Source organism: Pseudomyrmex gracilis, unplaced genomic scaffold (genome assembly GCF_002006095.1).
Source record: "Pseudomyrmex gracilis isolate BER0280 unplaced genomic scaffold, ASM200609v1 scaffold_400, whole genome shotgun sequence".
Lineage (NCBI taxonomy): Eukaryota > Metazoa > Arthropoda > Insecta > Hymenoptera > Formicidae > Pseudomyrmex > Pseudomyrmex gracilis.
In genome coordinates, this window is record NW_018020984.1 from 58,251 (window position 1) to 78,317 (window position 20,067).

At 34.0% G+C, this 20,067-nt stretch overlaps 3 protein-coding genes and 1 long non-coding RNA gene across 8 annotated transcripts; 2 read left to right on the plus strand and 2 right to left on the minus strand.

Moving 5' to 3' along the window:
• Positions 1-3,546: 3,546 nt before the first annotated feature.
• On the plus strand, positions 3,547-10,435 carry LOC109860496 (ER membrane protein complex subunit 1). 3 transcript variants are annotated; one of them, XM_020439603.1, is made up of 17 exons: positions 3,547-3,641; positions 3,780-3,899; positions 4,002-4,164; positions 4,399-4,514; positions 4,803-4,986; positions 5,518-5,673; positions 5,856-6,192; positions 6,276-6,579; positions 6,993-7,013; positions 7,589-7,761; positions 7,849-8,010; positions 8,109-8,393; positions 8,473-8,668; positions 8,775-8,972; positions 9,049-9,174; positions 9,289-9,516; positions 9,602-10,435. In XM_020439603.1, the coding sequence occupies exons 3-17, from the start codon at positions 4,034-4,036 to the stop codon at positions 9,760-9,762; spliced, it is 2,778 nt and encodes a 925-aa protein (XP_020295192.1). In that variant the 5' UTR covers positions 3,547-3,641; positions 3,780-3,899; positions 4,002-4,033; the 3' UTR covers positions 9,763-10,435. The 3 variants fall into 3 exon arrangements, with proteins under 3 accessions (XP_020295192.1, XP_020295195.1, XP_020295194.1); XM_020439605.1 differs by having other exon boundaries at positions 3,550-3,611; XM_020439606.1 differs by lacking the exon at positions 6,993-7,013.
• A 93-nt stretch (positions 10,436-10,528) lies between these two features.
• Positions 10,529-15,139, minus strand: LOC109860495 (TELO2-interacting protein 1 homolog). 2 transcript variants are annotated; one of them, XM_020439601.1, is made up of 13 exons: positions 14,806-15,139; positions 14,538-14,674; positions 14,259-14,436; positions 13,973-14,153; positions 13,532-13,857; positions 13,236-13,447; positions 12,702-13,097; positions 12,358-12,612; positions 11,716-12,279; positions 11,297-11,597; positions 10,983-11,211; positions 10,736-10,870; positions 10,529-10,646 (listed from the first exon to the last, which is right to left on the minus strand). In XM_020439601.1, exons 1-13 carry the CDS (start codon positions 14,994-14,996, stop codon positions 10,563-10,565), a joined length of 3,189 nt encoding a protein of 1,062 aa, XP_020295190.1. In that variant the 5' UTR covers positions 14,997-15,139; the 3' UTR covers positions 10,529-10,562. The 2 variants fall into 2 exon arrangements, with proteins under 2 accessions (XP_020295190.1, XP_020295191.1); XM_020439602.1 differs by having other exon boundaries at positions 12,358-12,597; positions 14,806-15,138.
• Positions 15,140-15,153: 14 nt separating this feature from the next.
• On the plus strand, positions 15,154-16,302 carry LOC109860498. Its single transcript, XR_002250829.1, has 4 exons — positions 15,154-15,168; positions 15,303-15,471; positions 15,571-15,730; positions 16,035-16,302. It is a non-coding gene; the product is annotated as an uncharacterized LOC109860498 (long non-coding RNA).
• On the minus strand, positions 16,303-20,045 carry LOC109860497 (mitochondrial-processing peptidase subunit alpha). Of its 2 annotated transcripts, XM_020439608.1 has the most exons (12): positions 19,992-20,045; positions 19,714-19,786; positions 19,338-19,588; positions 19,169-19,248; positions 18,810-18,995; positions 18,623-18,715; positions 18,353-18,525; positions 18,087-18,198; positions 17,785-17,993; positions 17,506-17,671; positions 17,188-17,320; positions 16,303-17,102 (listed from the first exon to the last, which is right to left on the minus strand). In XM_020439608.1, the coding sequence occupies exons 2-12, from the start codon at positions 19,764-19,766 to the stop codon at positions 16,924-16,926; spliced, it is 1,635 nt and encodes a 544-aa protein (XP_020295197.1). In that variant the 5' UTR covers positions 19,767-19,786; positions 19,992-20,045; the 3' UTR covers positions 16,303-16,923. The 2 variants fall into 2 exon arrangements, with proteins under 2 accessions (XP_020295197.1, XP_020295196.1); XM_020439607.1 differs by having other exon boundaries at positions 19,714-20,044.
• Between the last annotated feature and the right edge of the window lie 22 nt (positions 20,046-20,067).

Below are 20,067 nucleotides of genomic sequence, written 5' to 3' on the forward strand. Positions count from 1 at the left end.
TAATATAAAAAATATACGCTAAGAAAAATTTATATATATATATATACATATATATACATTTAATATTTATTTTTTTCATAAACACTGAAAAAATATTTTAACATGCTTTTATCGCGAGATGTAGACTCTTCTATGTGAGACGTTTCCTGTGTTTGTGTTTGTAATGGTTACTATGTAAGCTGTCGCACTGATCTGATTTGACTAACATTCAAACCTTTTGTTCGTAAACTGAAAGTACCGATCAGCGCAAAAAGTAATAATCAAAAAAACAAGTGTATTAGTTGTGAATAAATAACGCAAAAATATATACCAGTAATAAGAGTAATAATGCAGAGTCCACTTGAACCAAAATATATATACACACACACACACACACACATAGCACAATGTATTTTCGTAAAATACTGTGGTACGTCTTATAAACATATATATTTTTCTTTCATTTATTTGCATGAGAATTGCTTGCATTAAAAATTACGAAAGACTATTACGATAATTTAACAGACATCTTGTACAAATAAGTGATTTATCACTGTTATAGAGAGAGTTGCTCATATCATTAACTCTGCATGAATTTACTACGTCGTTAAATAATTGCTCAGACAACACAAAAGTCCGAAAAATGTCGTAAAAATATCTAAAGGATGATTGAAATAAAAAATTTAGACATCTTTTACATATCTTTACGATGTCTTAAAAAACTTTTGTGTTGTCCGAGTACAACTGTACTTTTTTTACTTAACTAAAAACACAAATCAAGTTTTTCATTATCATATTAAGATAATTACGCTCTCTAAGAATTTATCAACAGTAGTAGTGACGATAAACGGATATTATTCTAGTTGTGATCGTGCTATTTTTTATATTGGAAATGCTTGAAGGATAGAACAGATAGGACCTTTGTGCCATATGCTTTTCATTTGCAGAACATGGTTAATTAAATGCCGCAGTTTTGTATTCACGAGTCGAACTTCCATATATCTGTACAAATCTCATAAAATTCATAAGAAAAGAAAACAGTTGAATGCCAATTTCTGTCAATTTTGTGTTATTTAAAAAAAAACAAAAAAAAACAAAAAAAACTAATGTTAAAAACTAAGTATGAAATTTTGTTGAAACATATTTATTAAAATTAATTATTAACAGAAACATACTAATTTTACGATCTTTAAAAAAATGTTGTGATAAAAAAAATTACAAATTTGTTTTATTGTCAGAAGCAAATGAGAAGTCATATTACGGCTACTACTAGATGTACATAATGTAGCATAGAAAGCTTCCGATGGCTTTTTTGATCGAGCCTACATACTGAGATGTGAGTTCTTGCCTACTCTCATGATCCTTGTATATGCGCCAATAGGTCTTATCGTGAAATTGATTGATTGATAACAAAATAAGCGAACTCAAATAAATGTAGAAATGTCTGTATTTTGTTCGATTTGTGTGACATATCTAAAAAATATGAGATAGAATATGAGATTATTGCAGTCACTTATTATATTTGTGAAAGAAAAAGGTTTGATCTCTTTTATCTAATATTCATGTAATATATATATATATACTTATTTTGAATTTTTGTACGTAAAACTACAATTTACGCTATATTAGTAAATTGTACATGATTGAAAAATCATGGCTTTTCAGCCGTTTCTTTCGTCATGCGATCTATAATAGCTTTTAAATTCTCTTCTGTATACATATAATAATCTATTTACACATGTATAATAATGTATTAGTTGTAGCACAATAACGTACGGCAGTTATGTAACATAAAATAACGTTGTACGCATATAGAGAGACTGCATCTTTTGTAAGTAGTGCATTTATTTTACAAAGTTTTAACTATTCACTGTGTTGTTTCTTTTATACTGCATTATATCAATATATGTGGGGATTGACAGCAATATATTTATCGTCTTCGGAACTATAATTAATATATTTTTTGTATAAGATTTTTAATGTTTTTTATATATTTATACACACACATATACATACACACGTACGTACGTACTTATAGTTTTTTTAAAGTTGAAATAAACAAAATTAGTTAACGAATTAATAAATATTAATAAAAAAAAGTAACATCACTAACAGACAATTTATATTGATAGATACAGGGTGTCTGTATTTTATCATTAAAATATCAATATAAGATAACAACTATAACGTAATTTTTAATCGCACTACTTACAACTCGTGCATTTAAATGAAAATTGTAAGAGATGCAAATTACTTTTTAATCTTTTCTTTTAATTCCAAAATTATTGAAGGACGCTATAAACCAAAGTTATACATATATATACTTATTACATTTTAAGATAACAGTCTATACATTTTTTATTATATATAATACTATTGCACATAAGTATATACAAAGAATGAATGTAAGAAATGTAAAAATATTCTAGTCACCACAATTCTGCTTCTAAGAGTTTATTTGTATGTATGTGAACGTGATGCTCTGAGATTGCATACAACAAGTATGTACAATCTCAGTATTTGAGTTAAGTGATCGAGTAAAGAGAGAGAAGTATAAAAATGGAAAAAAAAAAAAAAAATGAGAGAAAGATACGAAAGTAAAAATATAAGAATTTAAATATTGTCAATTTAGACAGAATGCAGAAAGAAAAAACTCGGAATAGAAATTCTATAGAAATTACAAATGTATGTGTATATGTGCTAGGATATAACTACTAATTATATATGGGTAATTTATAAACACATTTATCTATTTTCGTATACTTCCAGATTTTATTATTTATTTACTAACAAGAGGACAGCACAAGAGAGCATTTGACGTCTTAAATTCTCTCTCTCTCTCTTTCTCTCTCTCTCACGCGCGCGCGCGCTTTGAAATATATGTATTTACAAAATACTTAAAATATATATATAACGCAATAATAAACACAAATAATTTTATTTTCTACATAAGAATATGTGTTTTTTATACATGTATTTTCTATGCTTAAAAAAATGCACTCTTTTGCTGTCGATACGTGGTGAAATGGTAACAAATAGTGGCCTCGAAATTAATTTGGATTATACCGTTTGTCATATATATATATACATATATATATATATATAAAAGCGCGAAATATATATATATATATATATTAATAATAACAATTTCGATGTGAGTAACATGATTAATAATTGCGTCTATTCTATAATGGCACTAGGAAGCATTTATTTTTTATTTATATGTATTTTAAAGAAGACTTTTTCAAATAAACAAAAAAATGCAATAAAATCATCGCAAGTGTAATTTATGACATCGTTGCACCTGTATTGTCCTTTTTACAAGTCTTTTCTTCTTTTATTTAGAAATGTAAGGTTACGGAAAATGTCAAGTAAAAAATAACTTGAATATTATAACATTCTAAATAAATATCGATAACATGAAGCACTAGTGTCCGGTAGTGTTTCAAGTCTGATCTGAGTCGCCACGTGTCAGATAGACGCGCTTTACCTATCCTATCCTTATCCATCCAAAGAATGACGCGATAGCGCTGATAGCGCGCTCTTCAAATACAGCCAAGATGTTATACCGCGCATAATGACGGTACAACCAATCAGAAAGCTGTGCAAACTGCAGGTGCGAGGTGCGCGAGGTGCGAGTTTCAATTCCTTGCAATATAAATGTACTACATGTAAACATATAAACATAATTACAACAATTATAATTATTATAAACAAAATAATGAAATCTATTATTATTACTAGACAATGTCATACACTTATAACATTGTTATATAAGTATAAAAACTAATACTTTATAGCACATCGCGATATATCACACTACAACTATCCGCAACATTGCGCTGTGGTCATGTCGATGGTGTTCAGCAACTACGGTATTGTATAGACGACGATAACGACGACAACGACGACGGTTATAGGTACGCTGTCGCGAGATGTATACATATGTGTAAACCCTTACGCGTGTACGTACACAACAAAATGTTATTGTCGCGCATGCACACATACAAAATTTCTTTCAGCTCGTTGTGGTGCTGTTTTTCTTATCATCGTCATGGCTGCGTGGACGTTCCACCGCGGCATTAACCGGCTTCTCGTCGACGCGCAGATCCTTCTCATTGTGCTCGTCGGATTGTTCGATCTCTCTTTGTGTCTCTACGAGGATCAAGTTGGCAAATTCGATTGGTAAATAAAATCGTTCCAGAAAGCAAACTCTTAAATAATGCAATGCCCATACACTGGTCTGTTCCTCTCTCTCTCTCTCTTCTCTTTTTCTCTCTCTTCTTCCTTCTTTAACAGTGAGAATTTTCTTAAACATTGCCAGCTCTCTTCTCACCGTTACATTTCTTCACTTCCTCCTAGGAAATAGGAAGATTGATTAATGTTTTGTAAGCATTGCATAGCAAAATATCGTTTCAGGAAGCAAAATTACATCGGCAAAATCAAATTTGCCAGCTTTGACACGGTGTCCACGGCAAAGAAGATCATCGTCGCCACCGAGGAGAACGTTATTGCCGCGCTTAATCTCAAGTCAGGTAAATGAAGCATTAATTTACTATCTTTCTCTGTTTTTCTGATTAAGTAAAAACCTGCTGAAGAATATGTTCTGGAATTTATATAATATAATATAATCTCATGTATTTTCTCTCATTCACCAATATTGAATTCAAAATATTCTTGAGTCATTATGAAACTTGATAAAAATATATATATACATATATATCATAATTGTATATCTTTTTGTGTATATTTATATAAATTTATTGTAAACGAGTTAAAAGAAAGTTGAAAATTATTAATGGTCACTTGTCACTGTAATACAGGTCAAATATTATGGAGGCGGGTGCTGGAGAAAGGTTATGGAGGACGCATCAGAACTTTAGGAGGTGTGGCAGACGGAGATCTGATCTCTGTAAGCGGAGGTGTTCCTGCAATTGTTCGTGCTTGGGATTTGGCTACTGGACACATACTCAATGAGTGGCCAATAGCTGAACAAAATACCGATAGGTTTGTACAAAATGATAAATTAGTGAAAGCATAATGTGTAAGAAGTATTTTCTACATCAGAAAATCTCTTTATCTTTTTTTAACTTTTTAATAATAAAAAACATGCATTTCACGTATCCGATAAAAAAAAAAGGTAACTATGTACAATGCTGTTGAAGCATTAAAACATGATCCATTGCTTTTACAGACACGAATCTCCATTTATATCGTTTTCTACATTGGGCTTGTATTCTGCCGACAGGTCTTTTTTACTTTCATTTAAAAAGCACAGTAATATATGTTTTGTACACGTACATATTTGTGTATAATTTATTTTAAAAATTAAGTTACTTAAACTAATATATTTATTTACACAAGACTTTGGTTGTATTTGTATTAAAAAAAAAAAAAAAAACAAACTTGGTTTTTTATGTGTAAACTATCTCACATTATTGTTGTTTGCATCGAGAGAATACGACAAAATGTTTTGATGTGCTGATCGTTTCTTTTTAGACGCTTTTAACGCTTATTAATAAGTTTATTACTTTTCAGAATAAAAGATGTCAAATGGCACATAAAAGATGGAACGGTACATCACATATTACCTATTTATAATAGCGGAATTGAAGTGACGTCTTACGATAGTAAAACCGGAGAAAAATTGAAATCTCGACGGGTTTCCGCGCCATTTATAAGTCAAGAAACAGAGTAAGCGATCTTTAGATACAAATCTCATAGTTGTTTCATCTTAAGGCTTCTCGATATTGCCGCGGTCTTCAAGTCAAACTTGACGTTCAAGTGTCGAGAAGTTTTAACATCATTTTTATATCTTTATTTTTAACGTTATCTCTTGCAATATTGTCAAAATTATTGTATTCTATTTTGTCTAGGTGTGTTTTGGCAGCTCCGTATTTAGCGTGTTTAAAAGGGGATAGTTCTTTGGCCGTGGTGTTCTTGGTACATCTATTCGACACTAACGCGCAGCCACAGTCGATTACGATAAATACGATATTTGGAGCTGGGGCGCAGGGACCGTTCAAACTGGAGTCCGTGCTCGGGGAAGAGCCTGTGATTGCCATTAACGCCGAATACGATCAGAGAAAGCGGATTTTAGTAATCGGAAAGCTTCCGACTCCGATACAGAGAGATATCGCTGGCGACGCGACACTTTACGTTGTTTCTATTGACAACGAGAAAGTACTTTTGGAAACAACGTACAAGAATGGAGTAAATATTTAAGAAACGTTTCTCTTTATCGCGAAAAAGTCCGTTAGAGAGTGCGCGCGATCATTTTTTCTCTTATTTTACAGAAGATGGAAATAACGGCTATGGATCTCTTGTCGTCCGTACCTCTGGCCGATCTGTCTGTCAGCCTGACTCACGTTTCCATACAATCGCCGACCATAATGGCATCTATTTGCTCGCGTCAAGCGAAAGGAGTGACATGTCGTCACTTGTTGTCCTCACAGGATCACAGCGTCGCGCTGCTACAACACGATAAGTTGATGTGGCTGAGAGAAGAGGCGCTCGCCAGCATCGTGGCCGTTGAGATTATAGAGCTACCCATGTCCGACAGAGATCAAGCGATTGAAACGGAATTCGATCAGAAAGAGAGTAAGTAAATTCGTTTGCGCGAGTAACACAACATAAAAAAAATCTTATCTCATTCATTTATATAGAAATGTATTTTTTTTAAATCCTATAGGCTTACATTTTGTATATCGTTTTTTTTATCGAGTAACAGTCATTTATTAGCTATTAATTTTATTAACTTTTTTTTTTCAACTTATTTGTTGCGACATATATATCGTTATTCGTGTGTTAAAAATTATATTAATATGTTTTTCCAAGTGTTAAAAGTTGCATACATATTACATTTATGAAAAATATTGAGGAGCTTGATCGTTTTTTAATTAACGTTCTCAAAAAGCGATATTATTCATCCGTACAAATCAACTTCTAATAATCATCAACCTATCTATTAAGTTAATATTAATTAACTCTCTTTTGTGAATGGCTGCTGACAGGTATTGATGTAGACATTTCATGTAAGTAGCGAAGCGGGAAAATTGGTTTTGATGCAAGTTTTTTTTGTTTCATAGCTATTTAAGAACTAACGTTTGCATGACTTTTTCACACACATGTATGAATTTTCTACAGCAAGAAATACAATATCATATTGAGAATATTCGTTGATATTGAGTTTGAATGTGTGTAGTAAAATTGTTACATAAACAGTGTGACGGTTTTTGTTGATATGACGATTGATTACCAGCTTCTTCATTTTGTAGCTATATTACAAAGTTACGGAATAGAAAACAGCAACTCCTGCATGAAAAACTTTACAAAAAGTTGTCGCGCGTTTTTTTTTTTATGTAGCGAAGTATTGAGATTTGGTTATGAAAATTCCATGTAACGTAGTATATGACTCGACAATGGCAGCACACACGCTGTATACCCCGTTATTATTTCTCTCAATAATATCTTCCCTCTTTGATATTTTTTCTATCCTCCTGGGTAGTTTGTAAATCGTTCAATTTACCGATTTTAATAGTGTAATTTTATTTACAGAGATATACACGCGCTTTGTTTTCTAATTCAAGCAATTGCTGCTTTTTTGAAGGGGATGTGCTAAGTATGTTCCTTCGAAGGATCACTTCGCAGATGCACCAGGCCAGAGCATTCTTTCAAACAATCCTGGATTTGGTGCCCCAACAATTCAGCCAACGTGTCGATCTTGTGCGGGACAAGTTTGGTTTGCACAAAATGATTATAGCCGTTACATCCGCTGGAAAGGTAATGTATATTTTTTATACATATATGTACAAAAGAAGTCGCGTTACATAATAAAATAAAAGTAAATCATTTATATTCCGTTTTCAGTTGTACGGTATCGAGACCAGAAAAGGTGAAATTATTTGGCAACTCAGGCTGCCCAATATTCGTGGTTTTACAAAACTGTCCAACACGATGATCCTGTACGTTCAAAGAGGCAGTAGACACTTTCCTCATCCACCTCAATGCGCTTTATTAGCCGAAGACAAAGTATGCATATTCGCGCATTATATTTAGCGACGTGATACTTGCTTTCGCGCGAGTATTATTTTATGTTTAATATAAATACTCTTAACCCGTTGATACAGGAAACCGGAGAGGGTGTCGTGTTTATTTTCAACCCAATCACCGGTCAACCGTTGGACGGTTTGGTAAAACTCGGCTACAGGATAAAACAGTCTATGTTGCTGCATTTAACGACCGACGATTTCCTGCGCGGTATCCTCATTCTTGACGCAAGGGACAAGGTTCATGTTTACCCCGACAGCGCCACCGAGGTCGCGGCTTTATTGGGGAAGAGCACGTATCTCTTCACCGCTGATCAGACAACAGGAATACTATCCGGCTTCTCTCTTTCGTACAGCACGACTCAGGTTTGTTACCATATACGAATGTATATTTATCGACCTTAGCCTTATTCAACGGATAATCATTGTTTCATAATCAATGTAGGAACTGATCGCTCACAAAGTATGGGAGTTATTGTTGTCGCCGAAAAATCAGAAAATAACGCAAGTCGCAACGAAGAACCCGATAGAACGTGTCCACTCTCAAGGGAGAGTGTTAAGCGACAGATCGGTATTGTACAAGTATATTAATCCCAATTTAGTGGCTGTAGTAACGGAAGGTATTGGACTTGCCCATAAAAGTAAGTATCTCGTTAATTAAACGCGCACCTATCGGTATTACGACGTAACGGTAATACCACTTTGTCAATCGATACTATTTGTGAAGAAAAAAAAATTTATTTGCAGATACGCTTAATTTGTATCTTTTGGATGTAGTGTCCGGAGCTATAATTTTTTCTATTACGCACAAAAGAGTACGTAGTCCGATTCATATTGTACATTCGGAAAATTGGTTAGTATACAGTTATTTCAACGAGAAGGGACGTAGAACGGAAATTGCGACGCTGGAACTCTACGAAGGAAAGAATCAAAGTAACACAACAGGTATACATGACAACTGTTACTAGTTACTTTGATTCGATTATTTAATTTAGTTTAATTGATCTTTCGCGCGTTTTAGTATTCTCGTCCTTGGCAACGACGAAATTGCCAATTGTAGAGAGACAAGCTTTTATTTTCCCGGCATCTATAGAACATATGCAAGAAACTATTACCGAAAAGGGTATAACAAGCAAGCATATAATAGGTACGTGAAAACATCATGTGGAATAATTTAGAAAAAAACATTTGATTTCATCTCTTTATAAATTTTATTTGAGCTATATACTTACACAATCATTTTATTTTCGTTTTGCACCAGTTGCTTTAGCCAATGGCGGGATATTAGAGTTGCCGTGGATGTTAGTCGATCCACGACGGCCTACCAATCCCGAAATGCGAGAGGAAGGAGTGATACCATACATGCCTGAGATTCCGATCCATACGGACGCTATCATTAATTACAATCAAAGTATCTCCAGGGTTACAGGTGTTCGTACTAGTCCTAGTGGCCTTGAAAGTACTTGCTTAGTTTTTGTATACGGTCTTGGTGAGTACAATATACGTCTAATTTTCGAAACACATCTGATGACTATATACGCGCAAGTGAAACAATTAACCGTTGTTGTTAACAGATCTGTTTTATACGAGAGTGGCACCATCGAAGACGTTCGACGTTCTGAAAGAGGACTTTGATTATTTCCTCATTGTGATAGTACTTGCGGCGTTGTTGATCTCTTCGTACGTCACCAAAAAGTTGGCATCGCAAAAGGCTCAAAAGCAAGCGTGGAAATGATGTCACGGTCCGATGTTTTCTAGAATCGTGTACTAATTTATAATGAATCTGTTCACTTTCATAGACGAGAATTTTTGTTAAGAGAATTAAATTTGTAAAATACTATTTTATAAATATCTAATTTTAAAATACAAAGTGAACGCTTACACTTTACATCTTACTTAAACATCTCTCAGATTTCACATCCTAAGGAAACATATAAACTATTATATTTGGCCTCTTTATATACATTACGTGTTACGTGCGTGCGCGACATAGAATCTTTTTGGATGTTTTAAGGTGTGTGCTAAATCAATGTACGATAAAAAATTAGACCGTTTGACAGTGAGTATACTGAATTGTTAATTGTATATAAAACTACAGAAAATATGTGAGAAAATATATACTACACACGCACACACACGTAATATTCAGAAAAACTATGTGATAGCGTATCAAATAATTTAATTTACAAAGTGTACTAATTGTTCATGAAGTTTCTTCTCGCAACGTAATGTAACTTAGAGAAGTACAATTTGCATTTTCTTTTGTGTACCTGTAATCTTCTAGTTTCGTATTGTATGTAAGATATGTATGCACTGTTGTACACATACGCGCGTACATACCCGTAGTATTATTTCAAGAATATCTTGTATACTGTTTTTGCAAATAGAGTTTTTAATGATTGTCGAAACAATGTTAATTGCGTAACTTATGAAAAATTAATACACACACATTCACTGTTACAAATGTTTTAATAATATTATGAGTTCTCTGAAAAATAATTTAGAAATTAGCTACGATGTTTAGAACACGTTTATTTAACAGTGCGAGTCTTTTTCTTGGATGTATTTGATGATTTCCTTAACGTTTCTGCAATATTCGTTCGATTGAACATTTGTGTTCTGTATAAAAAAAAAAAAAAAGAATAAAATAACATCAATTGAAAAAAAATTATAAGAGCATTTTTTTGCACAATCGACTCCTGACATACCAGTAGAGTTTTTATGTCAAACGTTATGTCGGTTGGTATTGGTGCGACTTTAGAACTCCAGATGCTGAGACATTTCACCCATACAATGTCTCCGTGATAATCGGCAATATCTTTGTATAATTTTACACAGCATGCCTAGCAATAAATAAAACAAATTTACAAACTGTGTACATAAATATATACACTACGATTATATACATGTATATATATATATAAATCGTTATAGTTTCAAAACTGCTTTACACACCTGTAACTTAACGTTTTGACGTGCATTAAGATAGAAATGTGTAATATTCAATATCTCCCACAGATCTCGCTCGTAAAGTTTCAAGAGTCGCGCGATTACTCCCAATGTGGACAGCAACTCGTATTGCAATTTATACGTTTGTGTGAATTTGTATACATCTGTGGAACGTTTGTTTAGACTCTTCTTAGAAGATTCCTTCAGGAACTTCGATATCGGTGGCCATACCTGTCTGCGAATTACCAATGTAATGTAATCATATTCGATGATCGTTTGTTCTTTAATAATGTTCTAACTATATATGTGCAGAGAAGTACTTTAGAGTTCTACTTCGGATAAAGTCGTTCGATACGTCGGCGAGTACGTGCAGAAGTTGCCACGCGCGATGGATTACAAGAACGTTTTCGTCTTTGAACCTATCGACCAGCGGATGCCACAGTTGATGCACCAGAGGCAACAGCTCATCTTCCCACTCGATCAGCATCGGTAGACCTTCTTGAAGCGTTCCCATCGCCAACAATGACTTTTGCACATCCTTCAGAGGTACAAAGTTCAAACAAGACTTCAATATTTCGACTATTATCTTTACCTGGGTTGGTAATTTCTTATCTTTCGTGTCTAGAATTTTTGTGTGGAAAAAATTGCGAATTTATTTCACAATTCACATAAATCTGTTCATGTATACTACAATTTGTTAAAATGGATAATATATAAATTTATGTTTTCAGTAATATACCTTCTGCATCAGGAATGAAAAAATCTCCTTCCGTTTCTTTTTTTGTCTCCTCTTCTGATATCTCGATATTCGATACATCTGCGTTTGTTTCTGTGTCTTCGTAATCGTTCTCCATCTTCTCGCGGGTTTTCTTTGCGTAAAATTCTAACAAAGAATGAACAATTGCTTCAGAAGGATTATTGGCGGTTACATCTTCTTTCTTCGTCGCTTTGGTATCCTCGGGTCTCGCTAACATTTTTATACACACAACAAATGTATGAAATATTCTTAAGAACGAGTAAGTGTCTTTTTGTTGACAAGGAATCACACTCAGTTGATTGAGCACATCCTCTACGATTCCCTTCAAATACGGCAAAAAGTCCAATTTGCTGTACATGATAACGACTCTCACAACGTCAAGCACGTTCGGATTATCGCGTATTCGGCGTAACTTCATTACGATGTGGTAAGAAAAATAATCGATGTTCGCGCGCAACAGATCGCCGATCGTTTTGTACCGCTGCGCCTTCGCGATATTTTCGAGGGTGCGCACCCCGATATAACTAATCAAACCGTTTCCGCTACCTGAAAATCATTTGGAAAAATTTTCTCAATTTTATCGTAGAAATTATTCGAAAACTCGAAACGTAAGCAGTGTCACACCTGTTCGTTCTAAAATCAAATACAAAGTTTTCAAAAGATATCTATCGTAGTCACATTGCAATATTTCCGCTATGCGACCCAGTCCTTCCGTCAAAAGGCAACACTTCACGATGTTACTTTGTGCCTGTGTCAAGGATGTGTTTTCGGTCACTTCTATTGGCGAATACCACACTTCCTCCGTTATATAATAGTCTACGATTTCCTTGTATAAATACGAGACAGATTTATCTTCGTCAGAATCTGGAACAATAAAAACTGTAAAATCTGTAATAAAAATTTGTTGCAATATTTCACTTTTTTTTTTTTTTTTTTTTTAAATACACGTGTAGTTTGTGTGTTATTACCAAAAATCCAGTTAAGTAACAAAATTAATTCTTTCGTATGTTGTGACGCGTCCAACAAAAGTTCGAGAATAATATCCACCAGTATCCTAAAGTCTCCTAATTGTCCGAGCAACTTGCATGTCGCGACGAGTTTCTCTTTACACAAACTGTTTCTGATGAACTTGAACTGTCTCCATGAGTCCGAGCCGTAAAAATACGCCGGATCGTCCAGATCTTTCACGTTCGTCGTTTGTAAAAGGGACACGTTGCTCGAATCTATTGTCATAACATACACAATGGCTAAGAGCAATCTTCGTGTATGAGCCTGTGACCTCATGATATGAGGCAATCTTTGCTTGCCAAGCAATCTCAGGTAACCAGCAAACTGATTCAAGAAAGCTAATTGTTCACTGTCGTCTAAAATAATAAAACAACGTAAGTTGTAAGTTTATAGTTGCGTTCAATAATCGTACATATTTCCGTCTCCGAGATATACTTTTTTCATAAGAGAGATATACTTTGTAATTAAAAAAAGAGAAGTAGAAATCATCTCACCTGATCGTCTAATGAGAGTGGGAAACCTTGTGAGAAAGTCATAAAATTTATCTTCCAACGAATCAATTAACGATCTCATATCGTAATTTTGCAACAAATTTTCATTTACAATACGCAGAACGTTGCTCGCTGTTTCCCTAACTTCTGCAGATTCATCCTCGGACAAAGATATCAAATGATCTATTAATGTCGTAACATTCGGCTTCATATTTCTGTGAAAAATATTTATTTATTATTTACGCTGCATTATCGACCACGCAAACACACGAAAAAAAGTGCAAAAGATAACGCATTACCTCGGACAAGTTTTAAGTATAAGACCGATACTTTCAACCAGTTCTCTCCGAACTTTGTGATGCGAATGACTTTTGACCTTGCCCAACATGTCTATGCAAATACCGAGTTTAACAGCCACTGCTTTAAACCACTCATTATTCCTCGTGGCTCCTTGTAAATTATGTTTGATATCACATTTTTCATTATTCAAAGTGTGTAAAGTGTCTGTGGGCAAATTGCGGCACTTTTTCACAAATGCTTCTACGGATAATACAGAGTCTTCCTTTTCTTCTACTTTATCACACATCACAAGTGATATAACTCTTCCCCATGCTCGAAGCGCCATCTATATAAATGTTGTGATTAATATACAAATTAGCTATGTTTAAGTAAACTGTTTTTGTTGGTATATGTTCAAAAGCGATCATACTTAAAAAAAAAAAAAAAAACAGACTTATTACCATTGTAATTTTATGATTTTGAATATCACTTCCCCCAATTGCTATTTCCTGTAATCCACTAACAATACCCGGCAAAAAAGCCATGACAGTGTCTGCTACCTGTTCCTGCATGACAACATCCAATTTGTCTATTTGGTCATCTATTTGACACAGAGCCATTATCGCATCTATTGCTGCTAGTCTACCAGCAATAATATCAACAAATACATAAATATATACGTACATACATAGTAGAATATATACTACAAATAACTAATGTAAACTATTCAGAATATTTTTCATTTACCTCACAGTAGATGATTTTTCAGTTCTTGCCATTGTCAAGCAAAACAATATTGCTTGACCGAGCTTCAATATATTTTCTTTGGTATACAGTTGTTCTATTAAATCAGTATAACTTTGATGAACAAGATATTTAATGCATAAACAAACTTCTTCCTTGAGTTCTTCGTGAGCTATAATTACTAAAACAAAAATTTAGACATATAACAAATACCATAATCATCTTTAAAGCAAAATAAATAAAGAAACAAGACTTTATTACTATAAAAATCCATTCACATACCTTGATTTGTCTGACTCTTGTCATAAATTTGAATCAGAAGAGATCCGTAAATCTGAAAAAACTGCTTCAGATTTGTAATTCTAATTTTTTCTAGTATAACTCTCATAGTTCTCACTAGTTCCTCTCTTACAGTTATGCTATAAAGTACAATGACAAGCAATAAGCATATGAGTTAAGAAAAGTATATAAAAACATGTGTTACACAACCAATATCTTTACACACACACAAAAATAGTATGTAAAAAAACATAAATAATATATACTTTACCTTACTTTATTATTTTGTAATAAAGTGACAATGGGAAATAAACAATAATATGACAAGTCTTGCACGATTTCATTTGGAATGTCACTTACTACTTTTGCAACTTTACTTGCATATTCTTTACTTGGATTTTCTATCAGTCTATTGCAGCACGATTTTAGTTGTATAAAAATTTCTATGTTTAATTTTTCCATCCTACCACAATTATCCACTAAAATTATCAACACGTACACACGGTTTAATACTGCGGTCGCCTTTTAAGATTTTTTTTAATCTACTTCGAGCAAGTTCCACCAGGTGCTTGCAACGATCGCGCGATCGTAGGTCGCGTCCACATTGGCCTAGTTTACACCGTACATTTTTTTGGTACGCGAATCAAATAAAATTTGTTTTTAAATGTATAATTGACTAATCACAATCGATTATTTTTCTGTGATTTGGCTGTGATTGATCAATTTCTTGCTTCTGACTTCTGATTTATTACTAATATCTTATTGTAGATGGCTCTATAGAATGGCGTATGGACTGGCTTTATAGGTCCACTGAGCCAAAAGAGCAACCTAACTAAACTGTCGTCATTCTCTTTTCTCTTTCTTCTTGACCCGACCGACTCGTAGCAGGTTGCAGTGAATTTGTTGTAACGAGTTTCGACTCAATTGTAACACAATGGTAGGTTATTTTTTTTTTTTTCATATATAATTTGTTCAATAAATCAAACTATAATGTATACTTGTCACGTTGTGTATGATATTAATGATTTTTGCGCAGCATCAAAGGATTTCTAGACAGCAAAATCGTTTAACGCTGACGTGCACAGTCAGCACAAATTCGGTCAACGTGTCGCAAATTACGTAACAACTTTGAGGAAGATGATTTCGAAGCTTTTAAGAGTTCTTGATGTACATCAATAACGGTATCTGCTACTGGCGTAAGCAATCGCTTTGATTCAACATAATGTATTTATTTTGATTCACGCACGTCCAACTTAAAATTACTGCATAAATTACTCGAGTTTACGCAGTGCCCACGTTGGACAACAGCAATTCTCACTGGTTTAGTGCCGATTTCTAAATGCTGATTTCAATGCATTTATAAAAAAAAAAACCACTGTTACACTGATTATATATTTATCTATATATATATATATATATATATATATAATTATTATTAAACATGTTTAAACAAATATAGATCAGATGTTGAAATAACGCGGAGAATGATTTTTTTAACAGGTCAAAAACATCTACAAGGAAGCTCGTAAAAAATTTGTGCTGATCCGATACACAATATCACGAGAAAAAAGGAGCCTGTCAAGAAAAAGTGGAGCCACACACAAATTATCTGCATCAGAAAGAACCGTGTGTTAAAAGAAGTCTTCCTTTTTGAAGACTTTGGAAGAAGCTGAAGCGTAACCTTATATTACATTGCATCTATCTTGTAATTTATGCATACATCATTTGCATGTAGAATCAATCAAGAATAAAGAAAACTACACCCATATATATTTGTATAATTTATATAAACTTTATACACTATTATTAGTATTATTTATAACAGATTATAAACAGTTTTTGTTGACGGACTATTGCTAGAGATCGTAGGATGAATTCGATAACAAACACTTCGTTCAATATGGAATCTAATATCGCTGTGCAAATTTAACTTAAATCTCAATCTTGTTACTCGCGTGTTACGCTTCCGGCACAGTTTTTACTTTCTCTTGTGCTGTTGAACAGTAAAAATATAAGATATGAATTATTTCGATATTTCTGAGTCTTCTTTTATAACTTGTATAAATTATCCTCGTATTATGTACACAAAATCAAGATAACAGTAAATAGAAGATAATTTATATCACACAAGCTCTAATTCAAAAAATCATAAATCTATATCATTACTCTTTTAGTATATATTACAGTTCGCGTATTAACACGACGACATGTTAAAACGTTTAAAAACTTCGTAATCACTTCATCCTTTCAATTAATTTGATTCTATTAATTACACAGTTTAATTCAGTCAGTTACAAAGTTGTCACAATTAGTACTTCCATAGTCGAATATAGTTAAACGACATTTTTATTTAAGATAAGAAAACGGTCTAAATACTTGGTTTATGACTTTAACGAAAAAGTGATAGTCTGTTGCGAGAACCGGGTAACCGACCTTGCGCATCGAGCAAGCCGGTGGAGATGTCGGCGATAGACGGTACGGATTTGATTTCTCCGCGTGCGGCCACACAAGGCGGCGCCTTCAGCAATCGCCGCGCCACTCTGTTGATGTCCTCTTTAGATATTGCTTCTGCAATCATCAAACAGTTGTCGCTGATCAGAAAATTTTTGTTTTTTTTTTAAATTGAAAAAAAAAAAAAAGCTTTGCTATCTACCAATAGCTTGCATAAAGTATTCCGGTCGTTTCCTCGAACCGGTCGCCAGAACTTGTCTACCGATATCTTCGAAAACAACGGGCCGCTGCTCCAGATTCATGAGCAGCATTGACTGCAATTGCTTCTTCGCTCTCTGAATAAAAAATATCAAATATTTAGAATGTAACCGTTGATTGAACCACGTCAAAAAGTGTAGTAAACATAGGATATTCTCTTCACGCGTATCTCAGCAATTATATAATTTTACACACACACACACACACACACATGTAAAAATATACGAGACAATTAATTCAATAATACGAAACAAATGTTTACCGCTAATTCGGTATCCGAGACTCCTCGTGCCATGGCGACCATCTCGTGCACAATTACTTCCACCATGTCTTTCACATAAGATGGTGTGCACGAGGCGTGAATGCAAAACAAACCGGTGTCAGCGTACGAGTGATAGTACGCGGTCGCACTGTACAACCAATGATACCTGGTGGTGTCGAGAGTTTCGTATTCGCGTGAAACAAAGTTTTGGTGAATAAGTTTATTCATAATCGTTTGATTGTACTGCTGTCTCAGCAGTGTTGTAATATATAATTTTACCTGTTCAATACATTGGTGTATAAACGCGTGTACATGCCTTTTCCGGGTCCACCGGCGCTGAAACTACCACCACCGCCCATCATCATATTTAAGACGCACATAGCGACAAAATCCGGATCCTGATGGGAACAGCCTTCCAATCCTACGACAACATGTGATAGTTCGGGCAGACCACTGGGTCCCGCGTAAATAGGAACATTACATTCTTCCTGTTTTACAAACAGAAGAGGATCATCTGTAAAATATTCTATAAAAAAAAATATAAGTTTGAATGTCTTATTTTTATGTATGAATAATTGTACCATGACAATTCCTCCGGTGTATTGCGCGATAGATCTATCGACGGTATTCTCGTTGTTTGATAGAACAAGATCAGTTTGCTCCTCCCAGATAGGCTTCTGATCTACGAAATATCTATACATCGAAAATAACATTATCGCGCGGATGGCAAAAATATACTTCTTTCTTAAAACATAATACTAAAAAGCAATCAACTTAATTTCAAAAGATATTTAAATTATTTCTAAGTTATTTGTTACTGTTTACGAAAAAGTTGTACGGCTCTTACTTGTTAACGGCGTGAACCAAATCGTCGTGTTCAACGCCAACTCCGGCGACTACCATCCTGCTCGGCACGTAATGATGCTTCAGATACGTGTGCAGTGTCTTCCTGTTGATCTTCTCAATATTTTCTTCTGGACAGATCTTAGGCAAGCCTAGAGTATTGTATCTGTACGCAGCCTTAAAAAAAAAATACAAGTGTTTTTTAACAATAAAATATATTTTTATATAAATTTCTATCAAAACACAATTGTTCTTTTTGTCATCTCGAACTCACAGCGTGAATCATGTCCATCAAAATAGGTTCTTGTTCCGGCCTAGTGTGTAAAGATTCTAACTCAAATTGCACCGTTTGCCTGGCAATTCGTACCTAGATACAAACACATCACTCTGACATACATCATTTAACTCGCGATTGATGCGTATAAGTATTTCTTTTTATTATAGTAAACATTATGCCCTACTTCTTCCTCTGTAATTTTAGGTCGTAAGACAATGTCACTAAGAACTTGGGTTACTATGTCCAAACCTCGACGTTCTGCTGACGCTGCATAGACAAATGTATCACGAGATGCTTGGCAATCGCATATACCACCGTGTTTCTCTAATGCCAGCATTATTTTATCTTTGCTGTCATACATATTTGTAGACTGTAACAAGAGTTTTATGTGTCAATAAAGTGGCTACATATAAAATATCGATAAATTCTCAACAATCACTGATGAAAAATATATATACATATATATCAGCTAAATTACAATAATATTTAAGTTATTTGTTACATACTATACATATTTTTGTAACAATATAAAAAGATTCTTACACCAAATGCTAACTTTTCAAGAAAGTGAGAGATGCCATTGGGATATGCCACTTCGTATCGCGGGCCAGAATCAATAAGAACTGAAAATCAAGATAAATGCATTACTTTTTGCACAAAGATTCAAATGATAACAACTCTGACACACAAATTCCTAATTAATTGAACTTACCACCTATGGTGCAGAATTGTCCGAAACGATTCTCTGACGCCACTTTCAACCCATTTGGCAAAACTGTGATTTGTGTCGTTTGATGCTCTTCCTTTGCAGTGGAGTAAATAGGTTTTGGCAAATTCTGGATGGGTTCTGTCAACGGTGGAAATGATGTGACGCTTGTCTTATTTTCTTTTAGATCAGGAGGTATTCGTTGAGACGAAAAATTATATCTCTGCCAGACATTGAAGTATTTCGTATGAGTGAAGCTAAAAGATAAAAAATCAATTCGAAATGTACAAATGAAATTCATATGTAACAGACGTGTAAATGTGCACACAGAGATTGGCGGTTATTCAAAATTCGTCAGATATGACGCTTTGTTATCAATTACCTTTTTTTGATCGCAACGCTCAACGGCTTCGGCGACATCGAAAACACGTACATTGTCAGGTGCAAAAAATAATCTGCAACACACAAATGCAAATTCGCGCACTTCGAGTTTCTTTTCGTCGAATCGACGACGTCGTCGACGAACAGGAAGCTATGTGTCTATAGACCTATATATATATATATATAGTTGTGAAAAAAAATAAATAAATGACTAAAGTTTATAAGGTTTTTGCAACGACGACTGCACAAAGTAAAATTATTATTTAAGCATGGGAATACATCGGTCGCGCGTTCAGCAGAACAGAAATTGAGTGAGTTGTCGTCTTGTCAACACACTCGACGTTGACTTTTGGTT